Raw genomic sequence first — 20,232 nt, 5'->3', positions numbered from 1 at the left:
AAGGCATTTGCAGTAAAAGAACTCTGTCTTTTCTATTGTTACAAGACTAGTGGTTAAACATGTTAAGACTAGCGGTCATGCTAATTATCAATGGGACTGAATTCTGGTTTTCATTATATATTTACCTGTGAGAAAATCCTGATAATTACTTTAAATTCTGTTTTGTATGTAATCACTGTTATTATTATTATTATTATTATTATTATTATTGTTGTTAGAACTACAATCGTTGTTTATTTTTTATTATTATTACTATTGTCATTATTATTGATTTGTCTGTTTTACTTATGTTTTTTTGGCTAATAAATTGTTATTATATAAACATTTTCAATTGTCAAACTTTCAATATCCTGATCGAGCCGCAAACACGCGACAATATTTAGGAAACAATTTGACAATATTATCGAATGTTTACGATTTCTTAGGGCTGTTCGTTTATATTCCAATATTCGAGTTTTCTGTACTATTTTTCAGTTATTTATGCCATTTGGCAAATGACAGATGACAATTTTATTGTTTTTATTTACATTATTGATATAATATTTCAGAGGCATTTTCCATTTATGCTGTGTTTTTGTACTACTGGGTTTTAGTTTTTAATTTAATTTTTAATATTTATTCATTTACTATATAAATATTGTGTCTGAGCACTGATGACAATACTTTGTTGTGCACCCAGAAAAAAAATTAATATACATAAACAATAATAAAAATAGTAAACATATATAAAACTGACCTTGACCCTTATATAAGTTATATATTTATCACTTCATTCATACTGTTAATATTGATTCATTTTTTTTTAATATTGGTTCATTTAACAACCCATAACATAACTTTTAATTATTAAAAGTTTTTATAACAGTTAAGATGATCAATATATTTAATATTACTAATTAGATAGTTAAAATGAAAGTAAATATGTAGAACAAAATTCATTAAGCTGTTAAAAAAGTGCTATGACATTGTGAAAACTGAATTGTTGTATAGATTACAAGCTAATTTTATATGTTTTATTTAAACTACATTTGATATATTTTTAAAATAAAAGTGTAAATATTAATAGTAGCTTTTATATGTGCTGATTATTTCTGTTTTTTGCTCTTGAAATTATAATTTTAGTTTTGTTCTATTTAAAATGACAATATTAATTAAGTTATGTCACTGGTTCATCATGTTATTTTATTTAGTTTTAATATATTGTGGTTTAAAAAGTATTTTTTTTCCATCATTGGCTGTTGAAATGTTGTCAGAAAAAGAAGTAGTATTTATAATGAAAATGGCGAAAAACAACTTATGGTTGTATTTCAGTATCTGGAGTGTGGTAAGAGAACTTGATAGCTAGCTATTTAAATAGATTTAATTATTAATTGTGATAATTCTTTAAGAACTCTCTTAATGTGACTATAAAGTGCTCTTAATTGATATTTTAGATGTCTTCAAAGTAATGAGTGCTTTAATTTTTACCAGTTTAATAATTTACTCTGTATCTTATGTTGCTTACAATAGACTATCATTGGTATAGGGCTCCAATACATATGTCATGTTTTGTTATTTACTGATTGTACTCTTACTTAATAAAGGAACATAATTTTATGCTACATTGCAAATATTTTAAGCTATAAATTAATATTTTGAGTTGGGCATAACACAGAATAGATATTTGTTTTTATTAGTAATATTTACAGTGATTTTATTCATATATATCAATATGATTAATTTACATAAGCTATTATTTATGGAGCAATTCAAGTTACCTTATTATGAGGAATTTCAGCTTATTTTTGATTTCCACTACTAAAGAAGAACATTATTAACCAAACAGATTTATAATGAAGAGATGTCTTTTAAATGTACTATAACACTAAACAATACACAGTAATTATACTTTTGATATTCTTAATCTTAGAATCAAAACAGGTATGAATAACATAATAGCGATGTATTCATAATGAGTGGTCTGAGACTAATCTTGAAAAAAAGTAAATTTATACAAATTTTTATTTATTGTTATATCTTATAATATATACAGTGTTCTACAAAGGTTTTACACTTTTACAGCATTCAACGCAGTAAATTTCTTGATGCTTCATTCAAATGTACTTTTTGTGATTAGAACACACAAGTCTCTCTTCTTATTTTGGCTGAGCAAAAAGCATAATTTTTTTTTTACTGTTGATGTTTGAGAATGTCTTCTTTATTTTTACTAGTCGTACCAAGAATTTCTTCAATATTGTATTTAAGATCTTGTGATAGTTGATAATTTTGCTTTTCTTTAATATGTATTTTGTCATCTTGACACTGACAATCTTTTGCAAAATCTCTTCTTGAGACTGGTTTCTTTTTAACTGATTGATGGACATAAGTTATATATGAATATAATATTATTTAATTTGCATTACAATATACAGAGAGGCCATTTCTTAGTATTTCTTGAATTAGACATAGCAACAGACATTTTATCAAATTATCGACATCACCTTTTATGTCATTACAAAATATAAATGTATTTGGTTTACCACTGTTACTAATAGATTCCTTTTCCATGTGCAGTCATATAAAAAAAAATTTTTTTTGTTGGCTTCATTTCATAGCAAAATATTCAGGATCCCAGTTTTTTATGTGTTTTCATTTCAGGGGATTTCAGATTTATTTTGTTTTAATGTTCAAATAGTAGTTAGTTCAAATGAATCAAGCAGAGTAGTTGACTGGTTTGATGCAGCTCTCCAAGATTCCCTATCTAGTGCTAGTCGTTTCATTTCGGTATACCCCCTACATTCTACATCCCTAACAATTTGTTTTACATATTCTAAACGTGGCCTGCCTGCACAATTTTTTCCATCTACCTGTCCCTATAATATTAAAGCGACTATTCCAGGATGCCTTAATGTGTGGCCTATAAGTCTGTCTCTTCTTTTAACTATATTTTTCCAAATGCTTCTTTCTTCATCTGTTTGCCGCAACACCTTTTCATTTGTCACTTTATCCACCCATCTGATTTTTAACATTCTCCTATAGCACCGCATTTCAAAAGCTTCTAATCTTTTCTTCTCAGATACTCCGATCGTCCAAGTTTCACTTCCATATAAAGTAACACTCTAAACATATACTTTCAAAAAACTTTTCCTGACATTTAAATTAATTTTTGATGTAAACAAATTATATTTCTGACTGAAGGCTCGTTTTGTCTGTGCTATTCGGCATTTTATATCACTCCTGTTTCGTCCATCTTTAGTAATTCTACTTCCGAAATAACAAAATTCGTCTACCTCCATAATTTTTTTCCTTCTATTTTCACATTCAGTGGTCCATCTTTGTTATTTCTACAACATTTCATTACTTTTGTTTTGTTTTGTTTATTTTCATGCGATAGTTCTTGCGTAGGACTTCATCCATGCCGTTCATTGTTTCTTCTAAATCTTTTTTACTCTCGGCAAGAATTACTATATCATTAGCAAATTGTAGCATCTTTATCTTTTCACCTTGTACTGTTACTCAGGATATAAATTGTTCTTTCATTAACTATTAGTTCTATGTAAAATTAACGGCGGTAGGGCATCCTTGTCAGACTCCCTTTCTTATTACGGCTTCTTTCTTATGTTCTTCAATTATTACTGTTCCTGTTTGGTTCCTGTAAATTTTAGCAGTCGTTCTTCTATCTCTGCATTTGAACCCTACTTTTTTTTAAAATGCTGAACATTTTATTCCAATCGAATGTTATCGAATGCCTTTTCTAGGTCTATAAATGCCAAGTATGTTGGTTTGTTTTTCTTTAGTCTTCCTTTTATTATTAATCTGAGGCCTAAAATTGCTTCCTTTGTCCCTACTTTTCCTGAAACCAAATTGGTCTTCTCCTAACACTTCTTCCACTCACCTCTCAATTCTTCTATATAGAATTCTAGTTAAGATTTTTGATGAATGACGACTAGTGAAACTAATTGTTCTGTATTCTTCACATTTATCTGCCCCTACTTTCTTTGGTATCATGACTATAACACTTTTTTGAAGTCTGACGAAACTTCCCCTTTTTCATAAACATTACACACTAGTTTGTATAATCTATCAATCGCTTCCTCACCTGCACTGTGCAGTTTTTCTACAGGTATTCCGTCTATTCCAGTAGCCTTAAACTAAATTATCTTACCATAAATTACTATCGCTTCCATGTATCTGTCATGACAGTTTTCTAACAATAAACTAACAATATTCATAACTTTTGGTCTCTGAGATTATGAAGGCTAAGAGAATATAAAATTGAACAGTACTTATTGGTTCATTGTTTAGGTACTAAGAGTATGCGTGGGTAGGAAGAAACAGAGAGACTGAATTCAGTAATCCTGGTCCTACTCAGAAAAACTGGTATTTTATAGATGCATAGTCTTACAGACTACTCGTTATGATTCTAGGATTAAGCTAAATAATTAGAACAGCATAGAGAATGATGAAGTTGAATTTTGTATTTTTTTAGTTTACACCACCCATATTTTTTTTAAAACTGAACTTTTTCTGTAAAAATGAAGTATTCCAATTTGTCTTGAAATAAATTAATCTTTTATTCTGACTGGTCACAAAATAATACTTTAAGTAGATCATGTTAGGAATGGGTAGGTATGTTAATCTACAAATAAAAAAGGAACTGCCCAGTATTTGCCTGAATGATTAATGAAAACTGTAGTAAAAGCTTGATCAGAAAACCAAAAAATTACATAATTTATTAATTTTTAGATAAAAGATAGGTGTGATTAAAGCCCAAATTAATTATTTTAAAAATAAACACATGAAGATACTACATATAAAAAATAATTACAAAATAAATCACAGTTTAGAAGGCATTAATAAAAATTAGTTGAATATATATATATATTTATGTACAAATTTTATATTGCCCAAACTTGTTGAGAACTTGTGTCTGAACTTGAGTAAAATTTGTGATTATTACCTTTGTTTGTATATCTACTGCTAAGTGGTAATGTTTAAGGTTCATTCAGTTGTGTATAATTCTTGTATGCTATCTGTGAGTTAATATCTGTGACTGAACGTGCATCCTGTCTGTCCATTGTAGTATTTAATATAATTTAAATTGTATACTCCTTAGTTGTAATGTTTCAGTTTTATTTGTTGTAGACCTTTGCATTTTGTTTGTAATTTTAAAAGCAACATAGTGACTTTTTGTATGATTGCTGGCTAATAGTATGTTAAGCCTCCTCTATGAATCATGAGACCTTGCCGTTGGTGAGGGGGCTTGAGTGCTCAGGGATACAGAGTAGCTGGACCGAAGGTGCAACCATATCGGAGAGGTATCTGTTGAGAGCCAGACTAAGGAATGATTCCTGAAAGAGGGCAGCAGCTCTTTCAGTAGTTGTTAGGGGCGTGAGTCAGGACGACTTAAACGGCCGTATCAACATCACTCAGTCCTCTGAGTACTGCGCAGCTGAAAGCAATGGAAAACTACAGCTGTTTTTTTTTCCAAGAAAATGTGGCTCTGCATTTTCAAAAGCAATAATGGAGGCGCCTTCCTTGGTAAAATATTCCGGAGGTAAAATAGTCCCCTGTTCGGATCTCCGGGTGGGGACTACTAAGGAAGGGGTCACCAGAAAAGTAAAAAATAACATTCTACGAGTCGGAGCGTGGAATGTTAGAAGCTTAAAAAAGGTTGGTAGGCTAGAGAATTTAAAAAGGGAAATGGATAGGGTAAACGTGGATATAGTAGGAATTAGTGAGGTTCGGTGGGAAGAGGAAGGCGACTTTTGGTCGGGTGACTTTAGAGTAATTAACTCAGCGTCAAATAATGGGCAGGCAGGAGTAGGTTTCGTGATGAACAAGAAAATAGGGAGGAGAGCGGAGTATTTCAAGACGCATAGCGATAGAGTCATTGTAATAAGAATAAATTCAAAACCTAAACCGACAACGATTGTTAACGTCTATATGCCTACAAGCGCCCATGATGATGATGAGGTAGAATGTGTATATGAAGAGATTGATGAAGTAATTAAACACGTAAAAGGAGATGAAAATTTAATAATAGTTGGAGATTGGAATGCAAGCATTGGAAAAGGCAAGGAAGGAAATATAGTGGGTGAATACGGGCTGGGCAAAAGGAATGAAAGAGGGGACCGACTTATAGAGTTTTGCACGAAGTATAATTTAGTAATTGCCAACACCCAATTTAAAAATCATAATAGAAGAATATACACTTGGAAAAAGCCAGGCGATACTGCAAGGTATCAGATAGATTATATCATGGTTAAGCAAAGATTTAGAAATCAACTCGTGGACTGCAAAACTTACCCTGGAGCAGACATTGATAGCGACCATAATTTGGTGATAATGAAATGTAGATTGGGGTTTAAAAACCTGAAGAAAAGGTGTCAGATGAATCGGTGGAATTTAGAGAAGCTTGAGGAAGAGGAGGTAAAGAAGATTTTTGAGGAGGACATCGCTAGAGGTCTGAGTAAAAAAGATAAGATAGAAAATGTAGAAGAAGAATGGGAGAATGTTAAAAAGGAAATTCTTAAATCAGCAGAAGCGAACTTAGGCGGAATAAAGAGAACTGGTAGAAAACCTTGGGTTTCAGACGATATATTGCAGCTGATGGATGAACGTAGAAAATATAAGAATGCTAGTGATGAAGAAAGTAAAAGGAACTATCGGCAATTAAGAAATGCTATAAACAGGAAGTGCAAACTGGCGAAAGAAGAGTGGATTAAAGAAAAGTGTTCAGAAGTGGAAAGAGAAATGAACATTGGTAAAATAGACGGAGCATACAGGAAAGTTAAGGAAAATTTTGGGGTACATAAATTAAAATCTAATAATGTGTTAAACAAAGATGGTACACCTATATATAATACGAAAGGTAAAGTCGATAGATGGGTGGAATATATTGAAGAGTTATACGGAGGAAATGAATTAGAAAATGGTTTTATAGAGGAAGAAGAGGAAGTTGAGGAGGATGAAATGGGAGAAACAATACTGAGATCTGAATTTAAGAGAGCATTAAAAGATTTAAATGGCAGAAAGGCTCCTGGAATAGACGGAATACCTGTAGAATTACTGCGCAGTGCAGGGGAGGAGGCGATTGATAGATTATACAAACTGGTGTGTAATATTTATGAAAAAGGGGAATTTCCGTCAGACTTCAAAAAAAGTGTTATAGTAATGATACCAAAGAAATCAGGGGCAGATAAATGTGAAGAATACAGAACAATTAGTTTAACTAGTCATGCATCAAAAATTTTAACTAGAATTCTATACAGAAGAATTGAGAGGAGAGTGGAAGAAGTGTTAGGAGAAGACCAATTTGGTTTCAGGAAAAGTATAGGGACAAGGGAAGCAATTTTAGGCCTCAGATTAATAGTAGAAGGAAGAAAAAAGAAAAACAAATCAACATACTTGGCGTTTATAGACCTAGAAAAGGCATTCGATAACGTAGACTGGAATAAAATGTTCAGCATTTTTAAAAAATTAGGGTTCAAATACAGAGATAGAATAACAATTGCTAACATGTACAGGAACCAAACAGCAACAGTAACAATTGAAGAACATAAGAAAGAAGCCGTAATAAGAAAGGGAGTCCGACAAGGATGTTCCCTATCTCCGTTACTTTTTAATCTTTACATGGAACTAGCAGTTAATGATGTTAAAGAACAATTTAGATTCGGAGTAACAGTACAAGGTGAAAAGATAAAGATGCTACAATTTGCTGATGATATAGTAATTCTAGCCGAGAGTAAAAAGGATTTAGAAGAAACAATGAACGGCATAGATGAAGTCCTACGCAAGAACTATAGTATGAAAATAAACAAGAACAAAACAAAAGTAATGAAATGTAGTAGAAATAAGAAAGATGGACCACTGAATGTGAAAATAGGAGGAGAAAAGATTATGGAGGTAGAAGAATTTTGTTATTTGGGAAGTAGAATTACTAAAGATGGACGAAGCAGGAGCGATATAAAATGCCGAATAGCACAAGCTAAACGAGCCTTCAGTAAGAAATATAAGTTGTTTACATCAAAAATTAATTTAAATGTCAGGAAAAGATTTTTGAAAGTGTATGTTTGGAGTGTCGCTTTATATGGAAGTGAAACTTGGACAATCGGAGTATCTGAGAAGAAAAGGTTAGAAGCTTTTGAAATGTGGTGCTATAGGAGAATGTTAAAAATCAGATGGGTGGATAAAGTGACAATTGAGGAGGTATTGCGGCAAATAGATGAAGAAAGAAGCATTTGGAAAAATATAGTTAAAAGAAGAGACAGACTTATAGGCCACATACTAAGGCATCCTGGAATAGTCGCTTTAATTTTGGAAGGACAGGTAGAAGGGAAAAATTGTGTAGGCAGGCCACGTTTGGAATATGTAAAACAAATTGTTAGGGATGTAGGATGTAGAGGGTATACTGAAATGAAACGACTAGCACTAGATAGGGAATCTTGGAGAGCTGCATCAAACCAGTCAAATGACTGAAGACAAAAAAAAAAAAAAAAAAAAGTATGTTAAGGTATTTTCCATCACTATGCTATGTTTATATACGATATTTTATTTAAGCGTGATGGACAGTCATAAGCTGCGTAAATTTTTCACTCCACTGAGTTCTTCAGAGTATCATATTGATGGTCAAGGTTGTGTGTATTAGGTAATGAAACATGTGGTGGGAAAGCTTTATATTTCTTCCAAGGGAAGTGATTAGGTAAACGACAGATAACTTTGGTTTAAATCCACCCCAAAAGTAAAATTGCTCTTTTTATTTACTGAAGCACAGCAATATTAAGTATTTTCTTTTCTGTTTCAAATGTTTTCAAATATTGATAATAGTTTTATATCAGGTTGTTATATATATTTTTTCCATTTTAAAATATAAGTTTTCTTATACTTTGTGAAGCAGCAATTTATCTGCTAATATACAAATAAATATTCTAGGTTTTACAGGTAGCATACTTTCTACTAGTGTCTATTCTTGAACTGGTAGACTCTGTATATTCAATGACACAAATGGCATCTTTGAAAAAGCAAGTGGAAATTATACGAAAATATTTTTTTATATCATTGGTTTTTCCAATTACATTGGTAAGTTTAGTTAGTTAACATTCACTACTTTAAGTTTTCAAATTACACATAAAAATTTGCATCTTGATATACAATGCTGAAGTAATAAAAGTCATAAGAATAATACAATTAAATTAAGAAATGTTTTGTTTTACAGCTGAATTATGTTGAAGTTTGTGAAAATGAATCAAATTTCTTTATGAATTTTGGGAACTACTTGAAGAATAGGAACTGAAGGCTTCACCTTCAAATACTAAAAAGACAAAAGCATAAACATGTTAGACTTTGTAATTAAAAATAAAACACAGATACTTATTCAAAAAGTAAAACAACTGACACTCAAACACAGACTTTCTATTTTATTTACTAAATCTGTTTATTAATGCACCACATAACTTGGGAATGTTGCAATGTTTGAATGGGAGTTGAATCCAGGACTTTCTGGATGAAAGGTTGAGATGTATATATATATATATATATATATATATATATGTGTGTGTGTGTGTGTGTGTGTGTGTGTGTGTGTGTGTGTGTGTGTGTGTGTGTGTGTATGATAGCTATTTATTATAAAATACAAATAAAAGCATTTCACTCCCCAAATGAATCCATTTTTGCCCAAACCTTACACATTAAAATCACATTTAATAATTATACATATCTACAAAAAAAAATTAATAATAAAACGAAAATAATTTAAAACTATTCACTTTTAAAATGACAAGATATATGAACAACTTGATTTTTTTGTAAGACTTATGTAAATTTGGTCTTGAGATGGTTACAAGAGCAACTGAAAACATTTTGATGTAAATTTAAAAAAGAACTTTGCAATACAAAAATTTCATTTGGTTTATTGTAATAAAAAATAGCATTAAATAATTTTTACAGCACCATCATGAGAAAAAAAAACATGAAACTATTAAACTTTAAATAATAAAGACACAAACAATAAAGACTCAAATTAGTTACTTTATGACAGCAATTTTACTTTATGACAGTATACAAACATATGAAAACAATATTCTAAACAAGTCACCACAATCTATGAACTGATCACCAACAATGTAAGCAACTTTTTTCCTATTACCTGAATGCAATTTCACCCTTCACATTTTGTTTGCCATTTTGTACAATTATAAAACCATCACAATATATAAACACTGTACTGTGAGCCTGTTTATACTACAGGATAAGGGATTTACAGTAAATATTTTTAGTAGCTAGTAATAATATAAAAGGTTACTACAAATATTTTATTACCTCATTTTCTGGAGGCTAGAAAGGATTCCCAACTGACAAACAGCTATTGAATGAAAATGTCATGGTACAAATCGAGATTTAAAGAAGCTGGAGAGAGACAGTCAGATATAAACAATTGAAACAACTGGTTTACAGAAATCTCTAGTTTCTGGGAAGCAATTTGCAGGATCAGTTTTGCGATTAGGAGTGTTAGATCGACATCATATCATCATGTTTCATGATATGCAAGGTATGCAGGTAGAATGATGATTTAATTAGTTTAAGGCAAGAGTTTTTGTATTTGATGTAGAAGAATAAGCATTTTAAAATTAATTAAGCTGGCAGTATTTTAAGCTTAAATTAATTATAAGTTTTTCAACTTAAGTTTATATTAGATTAATTATTATTTTCTTAACTAATTGATGAATATCTGTTTCTTCTGGATAATGATTTTTTTAATAATTTTTATTTTATTTATTTTGGAATAATTTAACAAACTGTGATAACAAACTGTATAAAATTATAATTTATTTACTCTCTAATTACATGAAATGTTCCTTTGATGTTTTTAGAGTTGATCATGCAATGACTTTTTAAATGTAGTTACTCATGGCTTTGTTATATTTACAACAGTGACACTATTTTTAATGCCATTGATTAAGTAACTACCTTGAAGTAACTACAAATTAGATCTCAAAAGTCCCTGAAGACTAATTTCAATGTGATTTTCAAGTATTTTTCTATAAATTTTAAACTATTTTTTTTTGTATGTAAATTTTCTTAACAATTATAATTTTTAATATCATCTTACTCATATTGATTTGATCACTCAATGAATTATTGTAAATTAGTTGAATCAATATATAAACAACAATTCTATATTAATGATTAATTGCTGTTGTAAATCTTATGAAAATATTCATATTAATATTAATTTTTATAACCATAAATTTATACATAAGACAATTCTTACACTTATTTTTCAATTCTCTACAATTTTTTTTTTTTTTTTATTATTATTAAGCGCAAGCAATAAGTAAAATACTTATTGAGAGATGTTGGATTCCAAGACTCCAACATCTCTAAAGGAAACAGGAAATTTTAAGAAATAAATATTTTTTTATAAAACAGTCTTTGATAACAGATTTATTCATGTATTTTAGTAGTTAAAAGTATGTCATTTGAGTTAAACATATCTAAAATTAATTTTTTGAAAATAACATCGTAAACATGAGTTCCATTTCTGCACAGATATTCCTGCAATCACCGAGTTATATTTTGCATTATTCGATGCAGTGTCACCAACGTGGATGGGTTGGTGATTTCCTTGCTCTTATTGGCTTTTAGTTATTTTGTTATAATAAGTTGATTACAATATATTTTGCTTGTAAGGTAATTCACAAAAAGAAATCACAGGTCAGGCCACGAGATCTTGGAAGCCAAAAAATGTTACTATTTTTTTTAAATTACATGGTCATCAAACAATTGATACACAGCTGTCATATATAGTGTTGTGTGAGATGATCCATCTTGTTGAAACCAGTCATTTGTGAAATTGTGTGTAGTTTTTTAGCAACAAAATTTTCTAGTATTTTGATGTATTAATCAACAGTAAAAACAGCTGGAAACCTATTCTCATCTTCAAAAGTTTAAGGGGCTGTTATGTTATTTGATGTAATAGATATACCACATGGTAACTTTGATAATGTATAACTGACAGTCAGGTAATTCAGTAGGATTTCGCAGAGCATAGAAAAGAAAATTTTGCTTATTGACATAGCTATTCGAATAAAACGTGGCTTCATCTGATATATGGAGGTTTTTAATGAAATTATTATATTCATTTATTTTTTCAAGCATCCATTCACAGAATTGTTGTCATATTAGGTGATCAATGGGTTCATGGATTATCTGCAATTCCCATAATTTTATTGTAAGTGTTGTTGGAACATGATTGTGAAATCAAAATTAAACTAATGATAGGAAAATAATCTACACACCTCTTCTACACTATCACAATTTTTGCAAAATACTTTGACGGTAAAAACATATTCAGTACCATTCCAGTTCTTCAAGAGAATTTGTCATTTAATAAAACACCTAGAAGTTTTGATAAATGTGCAACAGAAATACTAACATAATTATTAATGGGAATTCTACGCATATAATCAGCAATGTTAAGTCTAATTGAGAAGCATAATGTAATCGTTTTAACCATTTTTAGTTAGAGGTTACAACCAAATGCAGTGAGTAGTTTTTTAACTGTTAATGTAGAATTTGTAAGTCCTTCTCAATAATTTTCTTCGGGAAAGGACGTAGTTGTGTCATCTGTGAAGAAGGTAACAATGAGTGATTCAATAAATGGAATTGTGGTTATATAAGTTTTTCAGTGCTACTTATCCCTGGCTTATTAACATTCTTTTCAAAATTGCCTATTTCTCTGAGATACCCAAGTAGAACTTTATACTTTATATTTGTAAAATACAGTAAGTTATTTGTACACATTACAAAAAAAACTGTTAACTTGGTTTATAGAATATTATTTTTTTTTGTTTTCATTGTAGTGTGCTGATGTCACATTCTGGACTGTTTATGCGTATGATAAAGAACGTCTTTATCCATCTGCAGTAGATAAAATTATTGATCCATGGCTTAATCATGGTATTCATACAATACCATCAGTTCTGGTATTTATACATGTGTTTATTGCAGATTTCAGTGGAATTAATACAAAACTGTGTTTAAAGCTACTTTTAAGTTTTGATATCATATACAGTGCCTGGTATGTTGGTTTTTATAGATCTAGTTTCCTTCATTTAGTAATTAACATTTTTTAAATGGTACGGTAATTTGTTAAAAGTAATATTGGAAGTATAATAACGCCCTTTCTTGTAAGTCAAAGAATTGAGTTTAGTTATATGAAAACAGTTTTGTTATCTGATTTGAATTTGATAGAAAAGGATATACTTTATTTTTATTTTTAATTTTCTAAATACAAATTACATGGTTTGTAGTTATGGATGCCAAATAATATCTTAGCAATTTTTGTATCTTAAAAACTGATTCTGAATTTTTTAAGGAGCTGTAAGAGAGGATATTACACATTAGTTGGGAATATGCTTAAGAAGAATAAATATTTAATAATGATGACGAGTTTTTTTTTTTTATTAAGACTCTTCAAAGCAATACTTAAGCAGAATAAGTATTTAATAATGACAAGGTTTGTTTTATCAAGACAATTCAAAGCAAAACAATACTGTTTGATTTGTTGCAAATGAAATCAATTTGATCATCACAAGATAAAATATCATTTAATAAATCATCCTGAAAATTTCCTTTTTGGGCAACAGAAATATTAACATTATTCTTGAGAACCATAGTCAGCTTCATTATAATATAATCTATCTGAAAAGCACTGTGTAACTCTTTTAACCACATTTAAAGTTAAGAGTTTATAATCCATTACTACAAGTAATTTTTTGAACTGTTAAGTCATTTGTGAATAATAATTAGTTCATGATTTTGAAGCAACTCATTAACAAACAATAATAAAAAACTGACTGAAAATACTTCTCCGGCATTCTGTGTTCTACATAATGAATAGTGAAAAATGTCTTGCATTTTACATGTGTACTATCAAAATATGAAATTTCAACTACCTGTTTTTGTTTGGTAAGGCATGACTTTAGTCAATTGTAAGCAGCTTCTCTGATAAAGCTAAGATAATTCGTCATAAAAAAAATGTGGAACTACATTGAATGCTTTACTGAGATTGCAAAAAACTTAAAAATGGAATCTTTTGTTATCTATACTATTTAAAATATTTTCTAAAATCAGAGAAATGCGTGTGTTGGTAAACATGTTGAGAATGAAAGTTGTTGCTTATACAGTTGGGTGGTATTTCATTAAAAAATTTAAAAAAACACTATCAGAAGTTGATTTTAATCAAGGTATGGTACACTACCTAAATGTAGTGTAACAAAAAATAGTTACAACCGTATTTCTAATTTACATTTAGAAACGTAAATATAAATATAAGAAAATTTAATTTTTATAAATAATGTTTTTATCTTCAAGTAGTAAAATCAGTGTTGGTATTCAGACTATTCAAAAACTGTATGTTTTTGTTCTGATAATAAATATATACACATGTACCACAAATTTGCTAATTCAGTATATGTAGTCAATCAATTTATTACAAAAAGAATACAAGATTACATATTTTTGTTATTTCATGACGTATATCAATAGTGTTAATATTATACATAGTACATGGGATTCATTAAAACAAGTATCTACAAAAATGTTGAGCAATTCAGATTCTAATAAACTTATCATTGTGCAGAGTTGCAGCTTCTTTAAAAGCTCAATGACTAATTTTGTACTTTTAATTGTTTTTAATAACGTTTTGAAACCAATTCATATACTCTTTGATGTACAATAAAAGAAGTTATCTGTCATTAACTCATCAACTTACTTATATAGAAATATGCAAACAATTTTAAATAGTAAAACACATGAAGATTCATCCAAAAAAAAAGCTCTTAAAAAGTTATTTACAGTTTATATACTGTTATTTGTTCTTCAATTGATGAACTTGTTCTTCAATTGGATAAAGTGACAAATGAAGAGGTATTGCGGCAAATAGATGAAGAAAGAAGCATTTGGAAAAATATAGTTAAAAGAAGAGACAGACTTATAGGCCACATACTAAGGCATCCTGTAATAGTCGCTTTAATATTGGAAGGACAGGTAGAAGGAAAAAACTGTGTAGGCAGGCCACGTTTGGAATATGTAAAACAAATTGTTAGGGATGTAGGATGTAGAGGGTATACTGAAATGAAATGACTAGCACTAGATAGGGAATCTTGGAGAGCTGCATCAAACCAGTCAAATGACTGAAGACAAAAAAAAAAAATACTGTTATTTATTAAAAGTATGAAACAATGCTTGGGGGTAATTCTGATTTACCTAATAAGTTTTATAACTTAAAAACATGGTGAAGATTATCATCAAACTTTACTTACACAGATGCAAGGAGGGAGTCTCCTATTCATTATCTGATTGGAAATTTTCATTATACCATTCAAAATATGAGTCATAATTGATGATTTAGAGCTTCTTATAAATGCTTAACAGGATCAAAAGAATTAGATTTTCTCTACCTTAGAATACAAATATTATGTGCATATTTTGCAGAGTAATGTTAAATAGAAATTCTTATAAAATGTTCTCATAATATACAAGTTACTGAATAAGAATATCTTCATTCATATTACACTTAGTAGAGTACTTTGACATTTTATTTTTTTATTTGCTGACATAAACGATAATGTAATTAAAAATATACAAATAAGATCATACATTATATTATTCAGAGAGTCCCAAAAGTAACAGAGGATTTAAATTTACAAAATTAACCTTTACTTATGCATGAATTGATAAAGTTGTGACATATTTTGAAATATTACAAACAACAATTAAATAAAGGAAAATAATATTCAGTATATGATTTTCTTGTCTTATATGATAATCACATAATCTTTTGACAAAATTTGCAATCATATTTCCACAGACTTGTGGCTCAGTTGTTGCGATAACACGTCATATTTCTTCTTTAATTTCAGGAATTGTTGGTATGCATTTTGCATTTACTGTAAACCATGGACTTTACAAATCCCCAGAGATAAAAGTCACAAGGTGTAAGATCGCTTGACCTAGGTGACCAATAGTGATCATTGTTGCATGAAATCAGCCAAGCATGTAATCTGTCATAACAACTCAATAGTTTTGCATGCTACATGATACGTGTTGTCAAGAACACCTCATCAACATCAAAGCCATGACTCTATGCCTTCCAATCACGGCTACAAAAATGCTGTTATCATCTCGAAATAATGTACACCATTCACGGTTTCAACACAACACTTTGTATATTTGTAATTTGTTTTCATGATAGTTATGAGCTCCTATATAAGGTGGAACTTTGATAAGGCAAATTTGAACAAAATTGCTCATGATTTTGATAATGACATATGATAGATACAGCCATGTGTGGAAAATTATAACAGACTCATTTGAATAAGTATCAGTGCTGCCAAGAGGAATATCGCAAGGGATTTTAGATTGTACATTTCAGGCTGGAATGAGGAATGCCAAGAAATTTACCATCAGTATGTAGTGGAAGACAGTTTATGGAATGCAACAAAACTACTGAATACACTTGATTATGGATGGAGGAAAAAGTAAAAGGAAGCAGTTGAAACTATGAACTTCTAACAATCAAGCAAAAAGACCTGATCTTGTTGATGATTGGTTCTGCCATAAATTTACTCTACATTTTGTATATTACTCTATTTTTCAAGGGTGTCTCAAAATTAACACAGGATTTAAATAGCACGCTATTTTTTCCCCGCTGGATTTGCAATGCTCTCTGAAGAACTTGTAGTCACATTCCGGTTATTAATATCTAAAAAAAAACATTTTAAATAGAAATTACCAGCTAACAAAATTTAGTAATTCTGTACATAATAAGTTATTATCAAGGCTTTATTTATTTATTAATTAATTATATTTATATATTTTATCTTCAATTTACAATTATAAATGTCTTAATTAAAACTATGATTACAGTTTTGTATGGTCAGGTCTAGTAAATGAAAACTGGGTCTATTTAATTTTTGAAACAATGTCTGTTGAAAAAATAACACTGTGTGTTTTAATTTGTAATCTGAGTACAGGATTTTATTTTGCTGTAGCGAGATTACTTTCCAGTTATAAGAAAAGTAAGTAGAAACAGCCTACATTTTATTTTTTCTTGATATTTATTTATTTATAATATTTTTAATATTATACTGTTGTTTATTTTTGATTAGTTTTTTAAGATTAAATATAAATTATAAAAAGATTGAAATTTTGTTCAGGTAATAACCCTAATACTTGAAAGAGAATATTTTAGTTTGAACTCGGTTTATAATAATTTTTAACCTTAAGTTTTTTACCTCTATAAGCAATCATCTTTGTTTTCCTTACTGATTACAACAAACAACTAAACACTTCAGTCAGTATGTTAAACTTACACAGACCATGAAATAAATTAAACTTAAACACATGAAATAATATTAAGGTAAATAATGAAGAAACTCAATATAAATTATAACTACAGGTTAAATCGCAATTCAGATGGTATTTATGATTTCTGAGCAGATATTAATGTACACATTGAATACTGTTATAGAAAATTTAGGGTTTTTTTATTATTAAATTAATATTATTTAAAAATTTATTAAAAGCATAATAATATTTGACAACTGAACACAAGTCAACAACGTATAAATACAAGTCATAATGTACTGAGAGATATATTTACAAAAAACTAATTTAACTCTTAAATGTGTATCTAATAATGTTCTATGCTGTTCAATAATTCAGTTTTGTGAAATTAATAATATTAACATTAACATTGCAATCTTCTTAAATTATTAAAAAAAAATGTACACTTTGAAATTAATTCCAAAATAACTGTTGACTTACTACTTAATTACCTGTTTTTGGAAGTATTCCTGAAGTTTCCTTGATTACAATCATTTAAAATGTTGCATTCCAATAGTAATATATGGATTGGTAAACAATTCCTAACCTCTTTTGAAACCATTGAGTTTTTGTGTGCCTAAAGAAAAATGTAAGTTAAAATAAAGTTTCAATACCACAAAATTATTTTTTTGTTAATGAAGGAAACTAACGATTAAAAAGTATCTTTGTGGGTAACATGACTGAAACTTTTAATAAGGTTTTTGTTGCTCTCCAAGAAACATGACGCTTTACAGAAGAAGGGATTGTATATCCCCAATATTCTGAATAATTAAAAGGAATAATTCTGAATTAAAAGGGATAAAAGCTTTGAAGGTTTAAATAATGTTAAATGTTTGATAATATAATTGAGATGGAGATGGGTAAGAGGGAATTAGCTATCCTTGAAGGGTAAAAGGTATAAAATGATTTTTAATATTTGTTTGAAAATAAAATTAACTGAAAAAGTGGTTTAAGTGAAATAAAAATTATTGTTAAATGATCACACTACGTTAAATTTACCTCTCACTTGAACAACTAATATGTTCTGCTTTACTATCAGATTATATTTAGTGAACATGTTCTATTCCAAATACTAGTACATGTGCAAACCAAAAATATTTATTTAAAATATTAGTGTAACTAATAAGCACTTTAGCAGCTGATCATTCCAGTTGCAATCAGACCATTCTTAAGGAGTGCTTTTAATTAATCATTAGTGATTAAGATTTCTAAGTATTCAAACAAATAAAATAACTATACTTTTACTTCAATTACATCATGGATTTAGATCACAACAAAATAAATGATTGGTAATAACCCTAACTACTAACCTACCAGTTATTTATAATATTAATTTATTATTTATTGCCAAGAATTTGATCCATTACAACTTCAAAGAAGGTAATTTTTATGACACGATGATATTCCACTTTGCTGTAAATTAAAACTTGCTTCCAATATTTTTATTGAAAAAAAAAACATTTGGTGAGTAAAAATTCACCAACTTTTCTTGGTATTTAGTATAACATTTATTCCTAGAAAAAAATTGTTTCCCAAAAATAACTGCAGTGGATATGCTTCAGGCTGCTTCATTTTACAAGGAAAATACTTATTTTATACACAACACCCAATTTGAGAAGATTTCTTTCCCATTGATTGTAGTAAGTGTGCTTAACTTGAATTCTACAGTAAAATCTATCATCCTATGATATCAGACAGTATTATTATCTTACTTAGTTCTTCTGATTCATGTTTTCTTTTTCAGTACCTTTGATGAAATCTATTTTACATCAGTAAACAATCCTTTGTTACTAATGGGTTTAGGAAATTGTTTTGTTTCTCAGTTAATATCTTCTTTCTGTAGAAGGCCCTGTAGCATTCAGAGATCAAGACAAATTTCTTCTTCCATTTTTTCAAACATTCATTTTTAACATGTTTCTTTTTGTTTCATCTAAATTTTTATGCTTAATGAATTAATAATTTACTCTTATTTTATTGTTTAATTTATACCTTTGTGCTAAAACTTCTGATGTTAAAAAAAATTGAGTCAAAGCAAACACAGGATATTTTGTTATAAATAAACAAGAGTAGTTTATGAAGCCTGAGAAATAAAAAAGATTTTGATTCTTAAAAATAATAAAATTTATGTAATAAAATAATAAAAGACTTTAATAAAAGTTTCTGTTATACTTATTTTCTCTGATAATGGAATGATGTAAGTTTGTAATCAAACTTCAGATGAAATGTGATCTGAAGTGGCAAAGTGATTCGTTAGAACCTTTACTGCATATAAATTATTTACATAATCAATAAATGAATTCACTTAATATAATTCACTTCATATTTGTTTAACATTTGATGTTACATCTTGAAATATCTATTGAATAGCTTAAATTATTTCTATTCTTTTTTGCAATTACTCAAAATAAATAAAGCAGAAAAGTATTCAAAACTTGCCTTGAATTTTTTATCTTCTAGTTAAATTATTATTTGCAATTATTTATTTAAGAATCGATTATGTGATGTCCAATCATAAGTACTATGGTGCTTCTAAATTTACTAACTGTCACTCTCAATCACAAACAGAAGTAATTATAAGCGTGTGTTATTTTATGAATGAATTTATGAATTTTAACTTGTAAAACCATATTTTTCTTTCTTTCAGGAATAAAGGAACATGGAAAAAGGACTATCAAAAAGATCAAGTGAAATACCAAAACAAGTTATTTAACAATTCATTACTTAGTTGAAATACAATACTTCCTTTTTTATTAATGTATATATAAAAATTGTAAAAACTGATTCTATTTCAGTTTATGACATATAAATAAAATTATCTACTGTAATGTGCGCTTTAAATAGATCAAATAATTTCTAAATAGA

General features: G+C 28.9%; 1 protein-coding gene across 1 annotated transcript; it reads left to right on the top strand.

Moving 5' to 3' along the window:
* Positions 1-909: 909 nt before the first annotated feature.
* Positions 910-20,232, top strand: LOC142317244 (androgen-dependent TFPI-regulating protein-like). The gene is made up of 5 exons (XM_075353639.1): positions 910-1,324; positions 8,914-9,060; positions 12,843-13,060; positions 16,912-17,063; positions 20,015-20,232. Exons 1-5 carry the CDS (start codon positions 1,139-1,141, stop codon positions 20,056-20,058), a joined length of 747 nt encoding a protein of 248 aa, XP_075209754.1. The 5' UTR covers positions 910-1,138; the 3' UTR covers positions 20,059-20,232.

This window comes from Lycorma delicatula, chromosome 1 (assembly GCF_047948215.1).
Source record: "Lycorma delicatula isolate Av1 chromosome 1, ASM4794821v1, whole genome shotgun sequence".
Classification (NCBI taxonomy): Eukaryota; Metazoa; Arthropoda; class Insecta; order Hemiptera; family Fulgoridae; genus Lycorma; species Lycorma delicatula.
Note: the sequence above shows the minus strand (reverse complement) of the source record. Positions and strands in the feature narration are given on the sequence as shown.

What these genes read in the sequence shown, in the direction of transcription:
- LOC142317244 (XM_075353639.1), top strand. Translation starts at nt 1,139, where the DNA reads ATGACAATATTAATTAAGTTATGTCACTGGTTCATCATGTTATTTTAT. An exon ending in ATTTCAGTATCTGGAGTGTG is followed by an intron (nt 1,325 to 8,913) that starts GTAAGAGAACTT and finishes TAAATATTCTAG; the next exon opens with GTTTTACAGGTAGCATACTT. An exon ending in ACTTTCCAGTTATAAGAAAA is followed by an intron (nt 17,064 to 20,014) that starts GTAAGTAGAAAC and finishes TCTTTCTTTCAG; the next exon opens with GAATAAAGGAACATGGAAAA.